The sequence below is a fragment of the Carassius auratus genome, chromosome 3, assembly GCF_003368295.1.
Source record: "Carassius auratus strain Wakin chromosome 3, ASM336829v1, whole genome shotgun sequence".
NCBI classification, from domain to species: domain Eukaryota; kingdom Metazoa; phylum Chordata; class Actinopteri; order Cypriniformes; family Cyprinidae; genus Carassius; species Carassius auratus.
Genome location: NC_039245.1, coordinates 27,932,290 through 27,952,475, shown reverse-complemented (window position 1 = coordinate 27,952,475; position 20,186 = coordinate 27,932,290). Strand labels below are relative to the sequence as shown.

Genomic DNA, 20,186 nt, shown 5'->3' with positions numbered 1-20,186 from the left:
ATTAAAGATTCGTTCAAAATGAACAAATCATTCATGAACGACCCATCACTTCTGATTACTGTAATGCTGAAGGTCACATCAGATATTATTACAATATTACAAATAACCACACTGTAGTTCCCAAATACATTTTGCCTTAAAATGCATTATATAAGCTGTTTTAAATAAAAGTAACGTTTTGTAGTAACAAAATTTGATTAAGTTGGTATTAGCTCAATAAGAACAAACTCTTAACTTCTGCAAAACTGCCCTGGGATCCTATGGGATTTGACTGTCAGGGGAGTAGATTGCAAATCTATCTCATGATCCATGAGCACATAATGCCATGAATTATGTTTTGTTAACAAGGTTTGGAAGGAGCGCGTCAGATACTTAGCCTAATTATCACAGGTGGAGCGCACCCAAGTTAATCAACACCATGGTATAAATAAAGCTGACTTACCTCTATCCATTGACGGTTTATCGGCATCCCTCCTCCACCCCATCTCCTCACTTCAAGTTCATGTTCTGATCACATCAGCCCATAAACAACAACTATATTCCACTTGTAGAAGGGGGGAACTGAATTACAGAAAATGCAGGGAAAGCCCAGCAGGCATATTGCCAGCTGGTTTGTGTCCAAAGAACAGCTTTACTGTTCCAAACAGAGGTTGCCATCTTTTTCTTTCTCTTTTCTACCCCATTTTTTTCACTGAAATGACACTGGTTCTTGTGTCGCAGATGGTGCTTGGCTGGGCAATCTGCAAACATCTCTCGGAATGGTAGTTTATCCCCTGATTTGAGAACCAAATTTAACAATCCCGACTTGTAGTCTTACAAATTGTGACGTATATCTAAAGTAATCTGACTCAGAGCCGTTATTTCAGCATATGCTGCTGCAAATACAATTATTTTAAACAATGAACAACACTGAATCACCTTTTCCATGGTGGAACAGTTGCAGATTGGCCTCCATGTCCCTGGTGCTGGACTAAGGGCTTCTGTCTCTTTATAGCCCTCATGCATCACTTGTTTCATTTTTCTCAATCCAATCATGTCTTTTCTCTGTCTGTAGAATGCAAGCGGTCCTCTCCTCCCCCTCCTCCAATGCCAGGCTCCATCACTTCCTTTCAATTAGCAGGACTGATGAGTAGCATTCACCTCCTCCTATCATCCTCTGTCTTTCTTCTCCACCCTCTGCCATTTTTGTACTGCTCTGTCACTTCTTCTCAATTTGCAATCTCGACAGGCAGCTTTATCTGCCCCTCTCTGTCTCTCCTTAAACAATTTACTCTGGGCTATTTACAGATGCATGCTTGTATGCGCTGTCATGAGCAGACACAGTGAGAATGATTGTCTGTCCAAGTGAACATGAAGATTGAGAGATTAGCAGGAATGTGCAAATTTAGCTCAATTAGCATTTCTGGAATTTTCAGCTCTCTTCAAAGAATATGCCCGCGTAATAACAACTGGGAATTGTCTGGAAATTAGCTTATACAATAAAGTGCTTTTAACTGGTTTGAGCAAAAACAAACAAACAAACAAAAAAGGCTCTTATTTATTTGAAAGAAGTTTGCCATCACCCACAAGCTGTTCAAATGAAATTTGAATTTGGGATAACATGAAGAGGTATTCACTGAGTTCCAAATTATTTATACTACTTCAGATTCCAATTTTAATTCTGAATCCTGAATTCAAGCCAACAGCCATGAGCTATTACCAATATATCTGTGAGCAAGGCATTTCATTTTAAAGTTGCTCCAGGGGGAATGAACCTATAAATTATAAATGATAAATTCATGGCACAATTCCGTGGCAAAATCATTTGCAAGTTATGGAAACAATCACAATCTGCATGTTTTCCAAATGTATTATGGTCCTGGTAAGTTTTTTTTTTCTTTTTCCTTTAAATATCATCCTACCAGTATTATTATAAGTAGCATCCTAGTCCGATAATAATAGTTCTGCATGTGCTGAGTGAGCTGGTGTCAATCATTTGCGGACAGCTGCTGTCTCTCTGAGTGTAACAGTGTTAACAGCATTAATGTCAGCACTAAGCAGTAAAACCTGCCTCATCTAGCTTACTGGCACAGCACCTTCCCTTGTCCTGGCCAGATTAATGGCTGAATGTGCAGTGCAATGCCCAGTGGTGCCTGCTCACCTGCCCGAAGAGGCTACTGAGCACTGAGCAACCAGTCACTATCGGGGGCAACCAGATGTCACTGTGAAATGGGATTATGCTGCCAAGTGTCACGCATAGAAATACACAAAGACACCAAAGAAACAGACGGAGACTGATTTGCATAATGCAAGCTTGTATCACACTTTTGGATTACCCACTGAAGCAATGTATTGTTCAAATGGCGCCTTATTTTTTTCCTAGTCTTTAATTCATAAATGAATGTGCTTATTAATGATGACAAGCGGTCAGAGTGAAAATGGAGCTTACAATTATCACCTTCTCTGTGTGGAAAAATGTTCAGTAACACTTTAGTATATGGTCCAAATCAAACTAGTTGCTTATTAGCATGTCTATTATCAACATATTGGCTGTTTATTAGTGCTTATAAAGTACATATAATGCATAACATCCATAATCCTACCCAATACCCTAAACTTAACAACTACCTTATAAACTATTAATAAGCAGCAAATGAGGAATTAATTGAGGCAAAAGTCATATTTAATGGTTAGTTAATAGTGAGAATTGGACCCTAAAATAAAGTGTGCCGAATTTTCATTTTTAGGTGAACTATCCCTATAAAGACTGGACATAGGCCAATCAAGGCAGATTTAAGTCTTTAATGTCTGTTTGCATGAGACTACTACTGTTTACAACTGTTGTTTTTTGGGGTATTTCATAAATATCACTTTCGTATAAGTATTTTAAATGTCACAGTCATTCAGAACAATATAATTGTCCCAGAAAGTTATAAGGCTAACATTTATCAAGTTAAGGTTAAAAGTTAAGGTTTTCTCCTTTACTAAGCTTCAAAGGCTTGTGCTTGAACGATGTTTGGTTTTCTTGTAAATTCTTTCCCCATGGCTTTGTTGTGTTAGTCACAGATTTTGGAGAGTTGGGACAGCTGAAATAAAGTTGATCTTTGGCCTTTTTCTCAAATCACCACGTCCTGCTGTGAGGAGTGTTTGCTTTTTGTTATCTCTTACCTCAGCACTGGGGAACCATATGTTCAGGAGACAAAATTCATCCATTACTTCAAATCCCAAGACTGAGCTTGTCTTCTTGTTTGCATTGCAAACCCAAATAGGAATGGCAAATATGACATCTAAAGCCTGTGGTTATTGGTGAATATGGAACACCAGCTGCATCGGAACAGGGCGATTAGATCCAGACCAAAATGCTTACGGCCACAAGAAATGTTGCTCAGTGAATATTGTCTTGTTATCAGAGCTTCCCTTGCTTTATTGCTTTCTCTCCTCCTTCTCACTTTCTTACTTTCAATTTTTATTTTGTGTCTACAGTTCTTTCAGACGTCATGTCTCTAATTTTATTAGATTTAGATTTAATTTTATCTAGTTTTACTGATATGAGGACAACCTTTTTTTTATTTTCACAGCAGTTCCAGGGTATCCTCGCTTCTCAGGGAGTCTAGCCCACACTTTTCTACCCATAAGCCATTTGGAACACCATGCCAACAACGGGGTGCTCTATGGACAGCACCGTTTCTATGATACACAAAAAGGTGGGCGAAATGACAATTCTTGAATTGACAATTCTGTTTATTTCATAAACCATTATATTTATTGTTAAGTTGGATATTTTATACAGCATGCAGCTCTACTTCCTGGTTGTAGTCTCCAAATATATTAGTTCCATAAATCGACCCTTTAAGGAAGGCTTAAGTTAGTGTTAATTTAAATTTTTAACAGTCCTATTTGATCTGCTTCACAGAGAACTTCTATTTAAGAAGCCTCCCGTCCCAGCCCCCACTCATCTCAGCCAATCACAACATTCAGTCCATGTCAAGGGCAGGATCAGGACAACCCCAGGGCTCATGCAGCAGGGAAAGAGATGCAGGAAGTGGAATGAGCCTACAAAAGGCCCCTAAAGAGCCTAGCTTAGACAGAAGTGTGGTTTCAGCTGCAAAAGATAAAGACAGGCCTAGTAGTAAACATGATTCTAAAGACCGCCATCACCAACAGCTACCCCATCATCACTCCCATCAACCCCAGCTCCACCCACAACACCCAGCCACTATGGAAGAGATGAACAGCAGGGGACACAAATCCACCATGCCTATGGAGTACAAGGAGCACCCACAGAGCATGGGAAAGCCTCTTAGTGCCTGTCTGCTCAATGGAAAGATTCTAAATGGAGACCATGGAGCTGGGGCAAAGGGATCCATGACTACTTGCGGTGGGGATGGGGTGGCTAGAGGCAATGTAGGGTCCATTAATGTCCAGAACAGACACGTGGGTGATGGCACTAATGGGCGCTGTGGTAAAGAGGCGATAAGTGGGGAGATGCGGATCAGTGAACAGCCTACTACAGAATGTCTGGAGCGAGGACAGACACTGCAGCATTCATTGTCCTACACAGTGCCTTCTCCGCTGCCCATGGCTCCTGGAGGGGGGCATCCAAGTGGCTTCCACTGTCTGCAGCTCCATCCTGGCCACCCCCATCACCCACACCAAAACCGCCTCTCACACCATCACCCCGACTTTTTCTGCCCTCAATCGCCAGCTCCTATGGGAAATCCTTCATTACATGATAAAGGAATCAATAGTGGTGGCTGCAGAGATTCCAAAGTGACTGGAGCCACATTCGTTCAATCTGTTAGCCACCTTGGGGAAAAAAATGGAGCTCCCTTCCAGATGGGCAGCTCTGAGTGCCAGGGGGTTGGGAGCAGAGGGAACAGTGTCAAGGACAAGGCCATGGAAAAGACTGGCAATGGGGGGCATCATGGTAACTGGTCAAGGAAACAACAGCATCAACCTCTGACCCACCAACTGCATCTCTACAGAAAAGCTGAAAAGGCCCCAGACTGGATGCACAACCATAACCACAACCATCACCTACAACAACAACAACAGCAACAGCAGCAAAGCCATTCCCAGCAACTCAATACTATGCGTTCCCGCAGTGCTGACTGCATCAACAGTATGAAAACAGACATCTTCAGATCTACACTGACTCAAGAGACAAAGACGGTTAATCCTCTACCCAGCCAAGCTAACACCAGTTCCCAGCCCTACAGAGACTGCTCACACTCTGGGCCTCAAACCATTCCCTCACCTCTTGCTGGCAAGACCATGACCCAGCACACAGGTGGAGGAGAACATGGAAGCTGCTCTATGCAGAGAGATGGACAGAAGGTTGCCCGTATTCGTCACCAACAGCACAGTAGGGCTGGCCCTGATACCCCTGGCACAGACATGACCCAGGCTAATGGGAACCAGGAGCTGAAGCAGAAGATGGAAATGTCTCCTTACAGCTACAACAACAACAATGCACAGCATCACACACATCAGCAGCCATCGGTGCCACAATGGGCCATGCCAACTCATCACATCCATTCTGAAGAGAACCAGCACAAAGCTTATTTGGAACCTAACAGTGGAGCTGTCAACAACAGAACGCCCACACAACAGCAGCACCAGACTTCAGGAATGGGCCCTCCTCCTCCACTTCATCCAGCTCCTCCTCAAACTCAGCAGGAGGTCACAAGCTCACAGGGAGAGAACAGTGCCATGAAGAACCTTCTAAAGTACAGCAACCAACAGCCTCTTCTCCTGTCCCAGAGGAGCCCATTTGGTGGGCTTGGGAACCTCAGAACAGGGACTAATGGCAGCAGCTGCTCTATTCAGGGAGGCAAGCAGACCCTACCCTCCAGGAAAGGCCAAAGCCATGAAAGTGAGCGAGCTGATTGTGGTGGACGTGGCCGAGAGATAGGAGATGCACCACATGTGGAGGGGGAGGTACGACAGCCTCCAGTAGGGATTGCAGTTGCTGTGGCAAGACAAAGAGAACCTCCATGCCAAGCATCAGACAGCCATCCCAGCAGCCGACAGGGGCGGGTGCACTCCAGCATGAAAGGTAAGCTTGACCTTTGATCTGTCAGGGGCTTCCTACGCAAACAGAGACACAGAGCAGTTTGTTTATTCATGACCTCTGGAAGACTTCACTGATGACAAAAATAGCAGAACTTGCCAAGACCCAATGAGGAAACAGCTTTTCCCTCTTACAGCTGTAAATGCCGGTGCAGGGGGAGAGAGAGCACACATGCCATTGTAGAGAAAGGTTGCTCAGCAGCTGTTTGCATGCTGAGTGCCAAAAGACAGTAAGAGTTGTAGATGAGAGAAAATCACTTATGTAAATTTGTTAACCATTCTGTAGGCACTCCACGCTCCATGTATCCTTCAGATTCACTAGGAGAGGAGAGGAAAAGGACGAACGAAGAACACATGGGCCACCGGTGCCTAGAGCGAGAACGAGACGTGTATATCAGGTGAATGATCCACCCCTCACACACTTCTTTTTTCACTTGTCACAAATGCTCAACCGTTGACCTTTCAATCTGGCCTTGCAGGGATAACAAGGAAAGGGTGGAATTTGGCCACATCCATCCCTCTAACAGTTGCCATGGTGACCTCACCTCTCATATAATGATGCCAGGTGGCACGTCAATGCAGTCGGGCCAATTAGCAGACCCAACTACACATACACACTCTGCCCACCACTGGATGCCACGCACAGGAAGTCCCTCCCTCTGGATGACAGGTCACTCCTATGGTCAGTCTTTTTCTTGTTCCCTTTTTGGTCATTGTGAGGTTCATATGTTGTTTTTCTGCTTCTACTTATAAATCGATGTATAATTAAATAATAAAATGTAAAAAATGTGTTGTTTCCTTAAAGTTTGCTTATGTTTTGTAGGTATTGGCCACACAGCTCTGCATCAGAATCTCCCACCTGGGTTTTCTGCAGCTATGCCTGCCCCTCTTCAGCCAGTTGTACCCCTGCCTCAGGACCCCTCCACCCAACTGGTGGTTCTTCCCAGTGACCCTGCCACACACCCAGCATCTCACCTTGGTATACCATGCTGTTTCCTGCAGAGTATTCAAATTTTCTTCCATGTCCTCAATTAAAATGCCCTGTTGAGCTTGACCCATTTGTCAGATTTATCATTCATTCTTTTTGTGAGGCACACAGCAACTCCCATGATCAAAGATTATGTCAGGTTTCCAAGCCTGAACAATTATCCTCTTATTACAGTAATTCCACTCAAGTTTCAAGGATATGAGTTCACTTTAAACCAAGTCACTACACGACTCAAAGATGTAATCCACGATATTGTAGTGTGTACACTTTGAAAACACTTTGCTCTGTCTAATTGCAGGCATTAGAGTATATTTTAATTTAATTTCATATTTTATTATTGTTTGAAATCTAGTTGACTAATTTCAAGGAATGAGAGAGCAGCTATGAATGGCAGCCTATGAAACTGCTAAGATGAAATAGGAAAACCTGCAAGAGGAGATATACACACAATTGCACAAGCTGTTTCCTGTCAACCACCTGCTCCACCCCCATATGGTCTGGGTCAGGATGCTTTCACCAATCCCCTCAAAGCTCTAAAATATGCTGATGTAAGAAGCCTCCCAGCCTTATAAGTCTAAACAGCAGGCTGTGAAATCTAATTATCTTCATGTCTTTGAAGGCACACTTACTTCCATGCTCCACAGGAATTTCAGCTGAAAGGGGAAGTGCATCCACAAAAGCTTTCCCTTGGGAAACATTAGTTAAGCTGGGTTAATGTTCCAGAGTAAAGGTCCGTTATGCGTCAAGTCAAGCACAGAGGTGGGAGAGGAGGGGTCAGGCTGAACATGCACATTAGTAATGCTATGTGAATTTGGAAAAGTAGAAAAACACATTTGACTTGTGGAGGCAGGGGATGAAGATGTGTCATTGTGGATGTGCACGACTGGCTTTCTGTTCCTGCCAGGGGAACGGCACGAGTTTACCCCTGACATGGGAACTGAGAAGTTGCCTAGACTACATGCTGTAGCTTGGGCCCACAGTGGTTTTCAGAGATGGGGATTTTTCAAGGGAGAAAATGTAGTTTGTCAAATACCAAGCTTCTCATGTTAATATTTATTCCAATGGGAAGTTCTTCCATTTGTTCACTTTCATCTTAATCAAATTATTATTATTGAAAGCATGCATCATTCTGTGCTCACATGGCTGCACATTTGGGTTGAAGACTTTTAGTGTGAGAAAAATTGAGGGAGGAATGTAATAAGTATGAGAAAACAAAAGTGGTGAACCTGGAGCAAGACACTGAAAAGAGCGTGGGAGTGCTGGTTGATGGGTCTCTCTCCCATTCACTCAGTGTAGGCCGGAGTTATTATATGGCACTTTTCCACTGCATGGTACAGCACGATATGATTCAGTACAGTTCACTTTTTTCACTGGGTACATTACCTGGTACTTTTTTCAGCACCATCTCGGTTGAGGTTCCAAGTGAACCGTACCCTTACCAAACGTGATGTGTAAACTTTGCTGATCACTGATTGGCCGGAGAAAATCTTAACTACCTGCGTCACTGAACTTGCGACACAGACACAACAAAACTGCTAGATTTAAATCAGCACAGCCAGTGATGGACCTAACACAACTGTTTTTAATGAGCGCACCTTTTTTTAACAACCAAAAAATGACTGTTGTCTGTTGAGGAAGTCCACACGTTCCTCTTGTTGATAGCAGAGTTCAGTTCATCTTTGGATTCAGTGATGTCATCATCCAGCTCAGTTCAGTTTAAATAGTATCTGTGCAATCAAGTTGATATCGCTGGATATTAAGTGTCCCCAAATAAGCAAGCCAGAGGCGAGAGCGGCAAGGAACCAAAACTCCATCGGTATTTCAACACCATCAACATGAATTTCATGTGACAGCATTAAATCTAGAAAAAAATTTTTGTTAACCAGGCTTTTAACATCAGAAAGGGTCCTTGTCTAAATGGGATTTTTTTTGTTTTTCAATCTCTTTTTTCAATCTCGTTTTTTTTTTTCATGTAAATTCAAATTAACTTCTGTTTTTTGTCTTCATTAGAGAAAAAGCTCTCAGCACAGGCTGTATTGTATAAGATTTGGATAGATATCTCATCGGTATAAGTATGTCCATGTGTAAGCAGATGCTTTTGCTTAGGTATGTTTAAGTAGTTTGGGTAAAGGTGATGATCTCTATGTGAGACTATATGTGAGATATATTAACATTATGTTGCCTAACATGGCCTTCCCCATGATTCCACACATCACAAACACTTCTATTTCTCTCATTAGATGTGATGGAGCAGCCTGGTCTGTGGCCCCCAGTCTACAGGGCCCGAGGGGCCCACTCCCACATGCAACATCCTGCTGTGTATCCTCGCTCACAGTTTCTACGGCAACAAGAGCTTTATGCTCTCCAGCAACACCAGCAGCTTCAGCATCAGCAACACTCCAGCCATCACACACCACCACCTCCATCACAAAGAGCAGCAAACATCATAGACCTACCACAGAGAGCCTCTGCTGACGACAGCCAGGTACACAGAAATGCACAACCCCTCATTTAACCATTGTATAGCAGAGTGTACCAAATGCAGTGCTTTAGGAACAGCTGTGCTTTTAAATGAGCTAATGCTTGATACCTGATACTGAGGGAGAATCCACTCCTTTCCATGGAACTAGACAGTGTGGAGGGGTGTAAACAACATTTAGAGCCAATAAATCGTTAGTTTCTTTAAAAAAAAAGCCCTTATAAAACCACAACTGCTCCCTAGGATCCATAACTTCCTCCAAACTTCAGTTACTTTCTAGACATACACATCCAAATGTAGTCAACAGTGGACTGTGGTGAGACTGGGCCAAGCACTACTCTTCTTGATTGCAGGTCTAAATAAATAGATCTAAGCAAGTAGGGCTTAAATGAAAACCTGATTCAGCAAAACAGGGGAGCCAAATTGCAATTACGTTGATGTGAAGATTGCATGACCTGGCAGACTTCAGAATATCTTACATTTTCCTTTCATTAACATAACCGCCCAGATCTCATTTTGGGTCTTGAATTCTCTTAATTAATTTCCCCTTCTAATTCTTTCAATGCTTAGGTGCAAAAGAAACCAGAAGAGCAGAGCATGGAGCTAGAAGACATTCTGTCTGACCCCAGGACTCTCAAACCTGCTCAGTGCTATGTCTACGCCCCATCTAACCGGGCCTCCACGCCTACCAGGGGATCCACTGCCCACTTGTCGCCCTGCTGCCAGTCCCCTTGTATGCGGGCTCATCCTAAAAGCACACCCTCTACTCCTTGCCCCGCCCCAAGTCCAGTAGCTGCTACACCCCGCTCACCAGCCATCAGCCCTTCTCCATCACAGTTGCCCAAAACCGTTGAGTCCCAGGAAAAGAGGGTGGAAGGGCAGCCACCACAAGACTATCCTCGATCCATGGAGCCTGGTAAGAAGTTATTCCCCTTAACATATATTAGAAATGCAATACAATGTTTTTTCTTGTTGACTTGTAAAAAAAAAAATCTGTCTTAGTGTCATGTCAAGAGGTGATCTGGGATTTGTGTGGTTGTTCATTCTAGAATTGTGTCTTTGTCTTGAAACTAAGTTGTCTGCGTAAAGTCATTGTATCTCAAAAACACATAAGCTACATGTTGGTTGTTATTCATGCTGAGACCCTTAAGCAGAAACAATCAGGGCCCTGTTTTTAGACTCTGTAGCACTTTGTGAGTGGATCTTAGGGGTGGCACGGTTCAACTTTTTCACGGTTTTAGGCTACGTTCACACTGCAGGCTGAAACGACCCAATTCCAATTTTTTTGCAGCTATGTGACCTGTATCTGATCTTTTCATGACAGTCTGAACGACACAGATCCGATCTTTTCAAAAGTGACTCAGCCAACTTGGGTATGTGGTCCTGAATCCAATACGAATCCGATCTTTTGAAATGCGACCTCTGTCTGAATGGCCATGCCACATGTATCCGATCCGTACGTCATTGATATGCTACAAACGTCATAATTCTGCATTGAAGTAGGCGGGAACGAGAAGAGCCACTCACATCAGTATCCTACCACTCCTGGCTGCGACTCCGAGTCCGCACCCACACATTTGTCTGTACCGACGTTGCTAACACTGCTCCACAAAACGCCATGGCCAAAAGCCTTGCTCTCCTTCTTCTTTATTTTCTTCTTAAAACGAGAAGATTGTAATTGTGCTGGCTCCGTTGGGAAAATAACTTTAATATTGCAAAAAGAACTCCGCTGTTGACTACACTGTTTTTGGCATCCATGTTTAACGTTAGCTACTTCCGCAAACAACGAGTGACGTCGTTCACCGTTGAGTACTCTTCTGCGCATGCGGGTCACCTCTGGGTCATTTCACGTTCACACAGGAGATCACAAAAGGTCACATTTAATTGGAAATGTGAATGGCCTTGCAAAAAAATCTAATTAAGAAAAAAAATCGGAATTGAGCATCAAGCCCTGCAGTGTGAACGTAGCCATTAGAGTCACGTTTTTCTTTTTTTTCTTTTTTAGGCAGGTCTAGCATAAGTTTTTAATTACAGAAAATGAATAAAGTAATCAAATGTAAAACAGCATATTATAAAAGCAGAGCAGTGAATGATTTCTTTGTTGTTGCTGTTTCTATTAATATAATATAAAGTCACTTTAAGAGAGTGCACTGATACAGCAGGCCTACATTCAGCCAGCTATGTCTGCTGTAGGATACTTACCAAGACGGTCATTTTTACTTATTTTTTGTGTGAATTTGTTCATTTAAACAATACTTTAGAGAGAGCTTATATTTGCATGCTTTCTGAGGCGCGGGTTTGTGAGCATGCACAAATATTCTCACTGCGCGTGAGCTCGCGTCCTTTGGCTCTTAAAGTTTAAACACATATTAACGTATGCTGTTCAGGTCTCATCTGTGCGCGCCCGCTATCAGCACCCGGATAATGACGGAATAAATGATTGCTCATATTCCAGCAGTAATTTACATTGATCAAGAGTGAATTGTTTGTCCAAGATTTTTTTTTCTCATCGCTATTGTTGTAATGTCTGGGAATCCAGAATGCGCATCCATCCACAGAAACATATATTAGTTGAACCCAGTTTGTTTTACGTGCTATTTATAGCAAACCAGCAAACCATACGGATGCTTTGTCAGATTTAAGTTGAACTGCGGTCCCAGCGGTCTGTGTGGGGTGAACCAAACGGTTCGGATTCTTTTTTAACGAACCGTGCCACCCCTAGTGGCTATATAGGCAAGAACAAGATTGACGAAGCTGCCGATAGAAGCAGAAAATGCCTGCCAGCTCAGCTTTCCAGTCCCATCACATAAGTAACAATGAAGAAACACCTAGTCCAGACCCACCCCTACCCCCAGCCTACACCCTCTTTATCATCATTAACAACTGTTACAGCATGCCAGAGGGTACAGAAGTGTCAGAAGCAGAGTTGTTTTACCTCAGCAGAGCTGTTTTACCTCAGAATTACCCTCTTAACAGCTGCACTTCTAAAGTTGAAATAAGATCAAGACATAGTGTTGTGTTATGTGGAATGAAATGTGTTCTTGTTCAGACCTCTGGTGCATAGCTTATTAAAGATGTCATGCTTACAAGGTTGTCAAAAATAAGAGTCTTTTTGCTGATATTTTTTAAATGCTGCACAGCTGAGCTTTGTTTATATTCCCGGTCACAGATTTACCACCTGGATATACCTATCCAGAAATCAACATGGGATATAGGAATGGCCCCACCACTCAAGAAGCACAGCTAGCAGAGCCTGCTGATCTGGAGGCTGTTCAGACTGAACCAGTTGAGCACCCTCCTCCAGCTCTCTCCAGCTTGGGAGAGGGCCTAGTATTTAATGCAATGGTGAGGCCACTCCAAGAACCACAAGAGCCAACAATGGATGTTGATGCCATGGTTGAGGAACAGTCTGAGGGTGTGTTTGTGCAAGGAGAGGAAGTCGAGACAGTCATGGCCATGGGCTGCTGTGAACCCATAAAAGCTAATCATGAAAAGGAGCATGCAGCGGTAATTTGCAAACCTGCTGAAGTTTCAGGCTGTGAAGTAGGACATGTACCTACCCTATCCTCTAAGGAAGCAATCCATCAAGAATTACCAATTGTTACCTTCGAGGAAGAAGTTGGTGAAGATAAACCTCCTCAAGAGACTAAAGACACTGACACACTGAAGGATCACAGACTTCCACAATCATGTGTCTCTGATTGTCCACTCACCCAGCTGCCTAACACCACCACCCAAGCAGAGGGTGCAGTGGTTTCTGAGGAAGATCAAGAGAAAAACAGTTCGAAGGTTCCATCTCCAAATAGTAATACCTGCTCCAAGAGTCTCACAAGAAGTTACTGGAGTTTGGAGCTCCTGATTGCTGCAGCCTTCTGTGGGGACTGTCCTCCTCCTTCTCCACCTTCCCCTCACCAGTCCCAGAGATGCTGTGGCCTACTCGACTCCAGCTATCACGGCATGGAATTGCTGAGTGAGCTGGCTGATCTGGAACTGCAACAGTATCACCAAAGTTGTGGTAAAACTAAAGGTATATTTTTGACATTTATATATTCTGATATTTATAAGACATAAATTATCCCTGCATTACAGTCTTTCCTACAATTTCTGTTTCCTGCTTTGAGATAAATAGCTAATTCATCTTATTTTGAATGGTAGATGCATATGAAATTCTTGTTGTGTTTCTTTTTTCTTCATCAAAGGAGAAGATCAATGGAGTTTTGACCTGCAGAGTCTTGCTACTTTGGCAGCAGCTCGTGCCCTTGAATTGGGCTCACAGGAGAACAGTACCACAGATGCTGAGAAGCAGTTTCCTGCACCGAGAACTCTCAATTTGCGCAGAAAATGCAGTTGGACGCCTCGCCATGAGCCGGTAACACATGCTTGTTTTTTTTTTTTTTTTTTTTCTCATATAAATATTCCTTGTGCAGTTCATATATTATTAAAGATAAGCAAACACTTGAATAACTAATCTAACAACAAAACATGATAATTATGTTAATTGCATCCTACAGTACTTTACTGGAATCCTATCTCTTGGAGATTTTTTAGTTGAGGAATGTAACAAACTAAAAGTAGTGGATAACAGAACAGTGTTAACTCAGAAGTGTGCCCTGAGGTCATCCAAGACTGGAGCAACTAAGGGAAAGATTGTTTGATTTGGTTGCTCCAGGTTTGCCCCGTGAAAGGGACCATGGACAGTATGGATGGACAGGAGTTGGCGATGCGGGTGAGGCTAGCGGAGCTACAACAGCTTTACAAAGACAAGCAGAAAGAGTTGGCCAAACTCCAGAGAAAACATGATCATCAGTAAGTGCTATTCAGCATCACAAAACACTGTCTAAACACACAAGTGCCCATAGTTGTCTTCCTCGAAAGTCAAGTCACCTTTATTTGTATAGCACTCTATACAAGACTGCTTGTGTCAAAGCAGCTTTACAGTGTTAAACAGGAAAATAGATTTTCAATAATGACGAAAGGTGAAGTGTATTTTTTTTCAAAATATTCACCTGTCTAAAACGTTTAAATTATTTGGTAACACTTTATAATAACTGCATGCTATTAATCATTAGTTAAGCATTAGGAAACAGTTAATTCATCATTTATAAAGCATTGATAGACATTTATAAGCAGTTTATAAATACAGATATAAATGCTTTATACCTGATTTAAAAGCATATCTATAATGTGTTTAATAATTGTTTTTTCATAATTTATTAATGATCAATTTATCATTTCTAAATTAAGTATAGCATTATTTACACACCAGTTATTAAGGAGTTGTCAGTGGTTCATAAGATCACTTTGAAATTGTAATTAAATGATTAATAAACTATTTAAATGTGCATTCATACATATTTTTATTCAGACATATAGTAATAGTTACTTATAGTGTTAATAAATGGTTTATTAACATGTATTTCTACTGTAATTCACGGTTAATTCAGGTAGTTATAAAACATATGTAGTTGTTAGTTAACTATTTTTGTGAGCTCATCTAAAGTGAGGACTATTAATGCCTTGTAAAGCTTTTACAAATGAGATTTTGTTTTGTTGTACAAATGAGATTTTATCTGGGACGATAACAGTACAAGGAAAAAGCTGCAGCAAATTATGGATGGATTTAATCTTGTCCAAATTGTTAAAGGACCAACACGGATTACAAACAATTCTAGCACCTTAATTGACTTAATCTTCACTAATCACCCGGAACGGATTACAAAATCGTACAATATGTTAACTGGTCTTTCAGATCATAACATGGTGCTTATAACAAGAAAATTAACCAGTAAACGATTTGCAGCTTATTCCGGAAAAAAGGAGTTCATTGGCATTCCAAGGAGCAAACAGGATCAATTTCATTCTGCAATAAGAAATATGAACTGGGACACTCTATTATTGGACAATGAATTGGAAATAATTAGTCAGAAATTTACTCAATGCTTACAAACAAAAATTAAGGAATTTGCAGTGACAGTTAAACATAAAAACAGAAAGTGTTCACTTCCCTGGCTCAGTGATGATATTAAACAGTTAATGAAAGACAGAGACAATGCTCTTAAAAAAGCCATAAAATCAAAACTATCGTGTGAGAGACAAAAATTTGCTTCATTACGAAATAAAGTGATAAGACAACTACGAAAAGCAAAGGCAGACTTTTTTATCACAATTATTAAAAATTGTCATGGAAACTCTAAAGCGACTTGGGATCAGATTAATAAATTAACAGGTAAAACTTATTCTAGTAATAATTTAATACAGCTAAAGAATAATGGCATGCTTTTGCAGGATCCAGCTGATGTGGCACAGACACTAAATGAGTATTTTGTTGATTCTGTGGATACCATAGCTAAAAGTTTCCCTGTGAAATATAACAACTTACCTGTCATTACTTTAGATGTGTTAATTGAGCCCCCACTATATCCAAAATCTGTATCTATATCCGATGTGGAAAAGGCAATTACAGAGCTTAAATCTTCAAGAGCTAAAGATGTGTATGGGATGGATACACTTATGCTAAAACAAATAGGTCAGTCAATTAAGGGTCCATTAACACATATCATCAATGTGTCACTAGATCAAGGGAAATTTCCTGAGTCATGGAAAATTGCTAGTGTCATTCCTATATTTAAAGGTGGCAACTCCCTTCTTACATCTAATTACCGACCGATTAGCATTTTGCCAACAGTATCTAAAGTTTTTGAAAAATTGGTTGCTAAACAAATCATCAATCATCTTAATTGCAGTTCTTTTCCTTTGCATCCAATGCAGTTTGGGTTTAGGGCTTATCATTCTACAGAGACAGCAACATGTTATTTTCTGGAAAAGGTTAAATCAAATATAGACAAAGGAGGGATAGTGGGAGGAATATTTTTAGATCTTCGTAAAGCATTCGATACAGTTAACCATTCAGTTTTACTGCACAAACTTCATGCATTTAATTTTTCTTTAAAATTTATTCGTCTTATTAACTCATATCTTTTATCTCGTTCACAAAGTGTAAGAATTGACCAATATAATTCCACCCCCTTACTATTATCAACTGGAGTTCCACAGGGTTCAATTTTAGGTCCAATTCTTTTTAGTTTATACATTAATGAGTTACCATCTTTGTGTAAGAACTGTGACACTTTGATGTATGCAGACGATACAGTTATTTTGGCCTATGGAAAATCTGCAGAGGAAGTTGCCTCTAAACTAACTGAGGCCATGTCATCGATTTCAATCTGGCTTGAACAATCCTGTCTGCAATTGAATATATCTAAAACAGTTACTATGTTTTTTTCTAAAAACAATATAAATATAGAACCTGACATTTTTATATCTGGAGAAAGGTTACAGGTCGTCACAGAATATAAATATTTAGGATTATATATAGATTCAAATCTCAATTTCAAAACTCACATCAAAAAAGTTAGTAATAGGATTAAGTTCAGTCTAGCGAATTTCAGATTCATCAGAGATTTCATGTCAACAGAAGCTGCTAAATTATATTTCTTTTCCATGATTTTATCCCACATAACATATTGTTTAATAAGCTGGTCTAATACTCACTCTACAACAATAAAACCATTAGAAAGATTATACAAACAAGCATTAAAAATACTGGATAAAAAACCATATCACTACCACCACTGTAGTATTCTGAGTAAATATCAGTTACTTACCTGGGATAATCTAATTAAATTCAAAAACATTTGTTTAATCTATAAAATTAGATATGGCTTAGCACCTCCTCCACTATGTGATTTTATACATTTTAGATCCAGTGAGGTTAGGGTAACTAGAGGGGCAGTGAGGGAAGACTGCATCATACCCCGGAGAAAAACAGCTTTTGGTCAGGCTGTCTTCTCCGTAAGAGCAGTTCAGCAATGGAACACAGTGCCGGCAACCATTAGAAAGTCCTCGTCCTTCTTTTCATTCAAAAAGAATGCAAAAAAATGGCTTGTAGAGAGCCAAATTTGTGGGCACTAATGCTTTTATGTGTGTATTTAAATATTATATAATTTTTATATGAATTGTACTTATTAACCATAATGTGTTGTATGCAATTTTATTTTTATTATTGTGTGTTATTTCGTACTTGTGATTATTTTTAAAGGTTGCCTTGTTTAAATCTGGCTGGGGGACTACCGATGAAAATTAGCACTTTTGAGCTAACTCGGGTACATTTACATTGTTTTAATGTTTATTAATGTACACTGTCCCCTTTCAAATAAAGAAATTACAAATTACAAATTTAAAGGCTGTTAATATTTCTATGTTCTGTATCACTGTGTGGTGTCTGTTTCCGTTTTTTGTTTAGAAAATAACTGAGCCTTTAAATATCCTTTATAAATGCTTTACAAGGCATAGCTAGACTCACTTTAGATGAGATCACATAAATAGTTAACTGACCACTACTAAATGCTTTATAACTACCTGAATTTACTACATTTCTTGTGATCTTATGAATCACTGGCAACTCCTAAATAACTGGTTTGTAAATAATGCTATACTTCATTGAGAAATGATAAATTGATCATGAATAAAGTATGAAAATACAATTATTAAACACATTATATATATGCTTTTAAATCAAGAATAAAGCATTTATATCTGTATTTATAAACTGCTTATTACTGTCTATTAATGCTTTATAAATTATAAATAATCTGTTTACTAATGCTTAATTAATGATTAATAGTGTGCAGTTATTATAAAGTGTTACCAATTATTTTTCCAACTACGTTTTGTGACACTATTTGCGCAGAAAGTATGGTCCAATTCTCACTATTTGCTGCTTATTAACAGTCAGTAAGGTAGTTGTTGTTTAGGTATTGGGTAGGATTAGGAATGTAGAATGTGGTCATGTTAAATAAATGCTTTATAAGGATTAATAAACAGCCAATATGTTAATAATAGGCATGCTAATAAGCAATTAGTTAATAGTGAGAATTGTTCCCTATACTAGAGTGTTACTGAAAGTACAGTCTTCATAATGAAGCATGTTTAGCAAAAGGTAACCATGTTTTTCTTTAGGAAAGAGGAGACTCCTCGCAGCCCAGCACGTCGAGGCCCTGGTAGACCACGCAAACGAAAATCAGTCCCTGGTCTTGGCTCCGGGACCCTTAATGAGCCCCAGAAAAAAGTCAAGTAAGTATCTTCTGTTCCCCTGTCTTCTTAGCCGGCATTTCTCTCTCTCTCACACACACACACACACACACACACACACACACACACACACAGCAGATAAGCCTCCCATATCAGCACAACCCAGCAGACGACTCCACAAACCATACACAGGAAACAGGAGAACTCAGAGAGGAAGTCCAGTTATGCTTTATCTTTCCTAATCAGTAGTGGGCTTGAATTACATTACAGGCATGTTACAGTGCAAGGCTGTTGGCTGTGTCTTCATTTCTCCTTGCAAAGATTCCCCTCTGTGTATCCTAACGTCAATATCCTAAGCCTGTGTGCATACACTCTGTGTGTGCTTGTCAATAAACGTGTTCGGTGTCTGCCAATCGCTGATGTGAGTGGCATGCCTATCCTGCAGCAGCCAGGGGGGGTTCAACAGGCTGTGGATGGAATTAGACCACTGTGAATTCTCCTCTAATCTATTTTATTGCCGGGAATGTGACAGATTCCTGTCGTTTAGCACTTGGGTCAGTGCAGGCCAGGAGAAGAAGAGGTCATGTTGACACATGTATTCTTACACCGCAATAAATTAGTGTGTAATTGTGTTGTTTTGGGTGACAGCTGCCTGTGTAGATATTTGGTGACATAGCACATATAATAATGACTTTTGGTGCCTCTTGATGCCTGCTGGTATAGAGAGGATCTGTTAATGTTTACATCTCACTCCAGAGTTTTGAGGATTGTTATTGACACCCCAAACACCCCTAAAACCTCTTTCTATCTCTCTTTCTCATTGTGTTCCCGGCCTTCCCACTGTCATGTCACCTCCTTTCTGTTTCCGCCCGCCTGCCTCTGCCCTCGTGCCAACCAACCACCACAATGTGATTCTATATGACAGTGACACCCAGACGCACGGGCAGACAGCCAGGACCCCTCACCAAGGGCAGTGTGTTTGTGTGTCTACTGTATATAAAGCAGGGAAGTGTGTCTAGTAGCATTCATCAGGTCAGCAGACAGATCTTCTTTGTGTAGAACAGGGGTATATTTCCTTCCCAGTGAAGGTCCGGACAAATTATATACTGTGTATATAAGAGTGGTTACACATTTCCATCTGGACACTAGTTATGCTTTGTAAAAGAGTTTTTTTTTATAAATATATATATATATATATATATATATATATATATATATATATATATATATATATATATATATATATATATTTTATATATATATATTTTATATTTAGATTCATATGAAAGGCAGAAGTAAAACTCCACCATTCATTACTTTTTCACAGAAATGATGATTACAAGGGCTGATTATTGTTAATCTGCGAGGTTAAAGCCTTGCACAATTCCTTGTTATGACCTCAAAACATGTTTACCATGTGCTTGATTTGTAAGTTAATACACTCAGTAGACTTGCTCAGTAACTCATCTGGTACAGCACTGCTCTTGTGATGTGAAGTCCTGTGAAACAAGTCATGATTAAAGAGCTTCAAGACTTAAAGACATAACTGGCATGATTTTCTCAGCAAATGCAAATATT

At 40.4% G+C, this 20,186-nt stretch overlaps 1 protein-coding gene across 4 annotated transcripts in view; it reads left to right on the top strand.

Annotated features, from left to right (window-relative positions):
• The window catches only part of LOC113053203 (BAH and coiled-coil domain-containing protein 1), an 81,284-nt gene that overhangs the window by 40,302 nt on the left and 20,796 nt on the right, over positions 1 to 20,186 (top strand). For 3 of the 4 annotated variants that reach the window (XM_026218060.1, XM_026218035.1, XM_026218052.1), the window contains 11 exons: positions 3,558 to 3,683; positions 3,893 to 6,037; positions 6,338 to 6,449; positions 6,531 to 6,733; positions 6,875 to 7,030; positions 9,280 to 9,524; positions 10,089 to 10,434; positions 12,688 to 13,545; positions 13,718 to 13,887; positions 14,188 to 14,324; positions 18,537 to 18,650. In XM_026218060.1, the coding sequence (XP_026073845.1) occupies positions 3,558 to 3,683; positions 3,893 to 6,037; positions 6,338 to 6,449; positions 6,531 to 6,733; positions 6,875 to 7,030; positions 9,280 to 9,524; positions 10,089 to 10,434; positions 12,688 to 13,545; positions 13,718 to 13,887; positions 14,188 to 14,324; positions 18,537 to 18,650 (4,612 nt within the window). The remainder of the gene's footprint in view (positions 1 to 3,557; positions 3,684 to 3,892; positions 6,038 to 6,337; positions 6,450 to 6,530; positions 6,734 to 6,874; positions 7,031 to 9,279; positions 9,525 to 10,088; positions 10,435 to 12,687; positions 13,546 to 13,717; positions 13,888 to 14,187; positions 14,325 to 18,536; positions 18,651 to 20,186) is intronic. The other variant, XM_026218042.1, reaches the window with a different exon arrangement.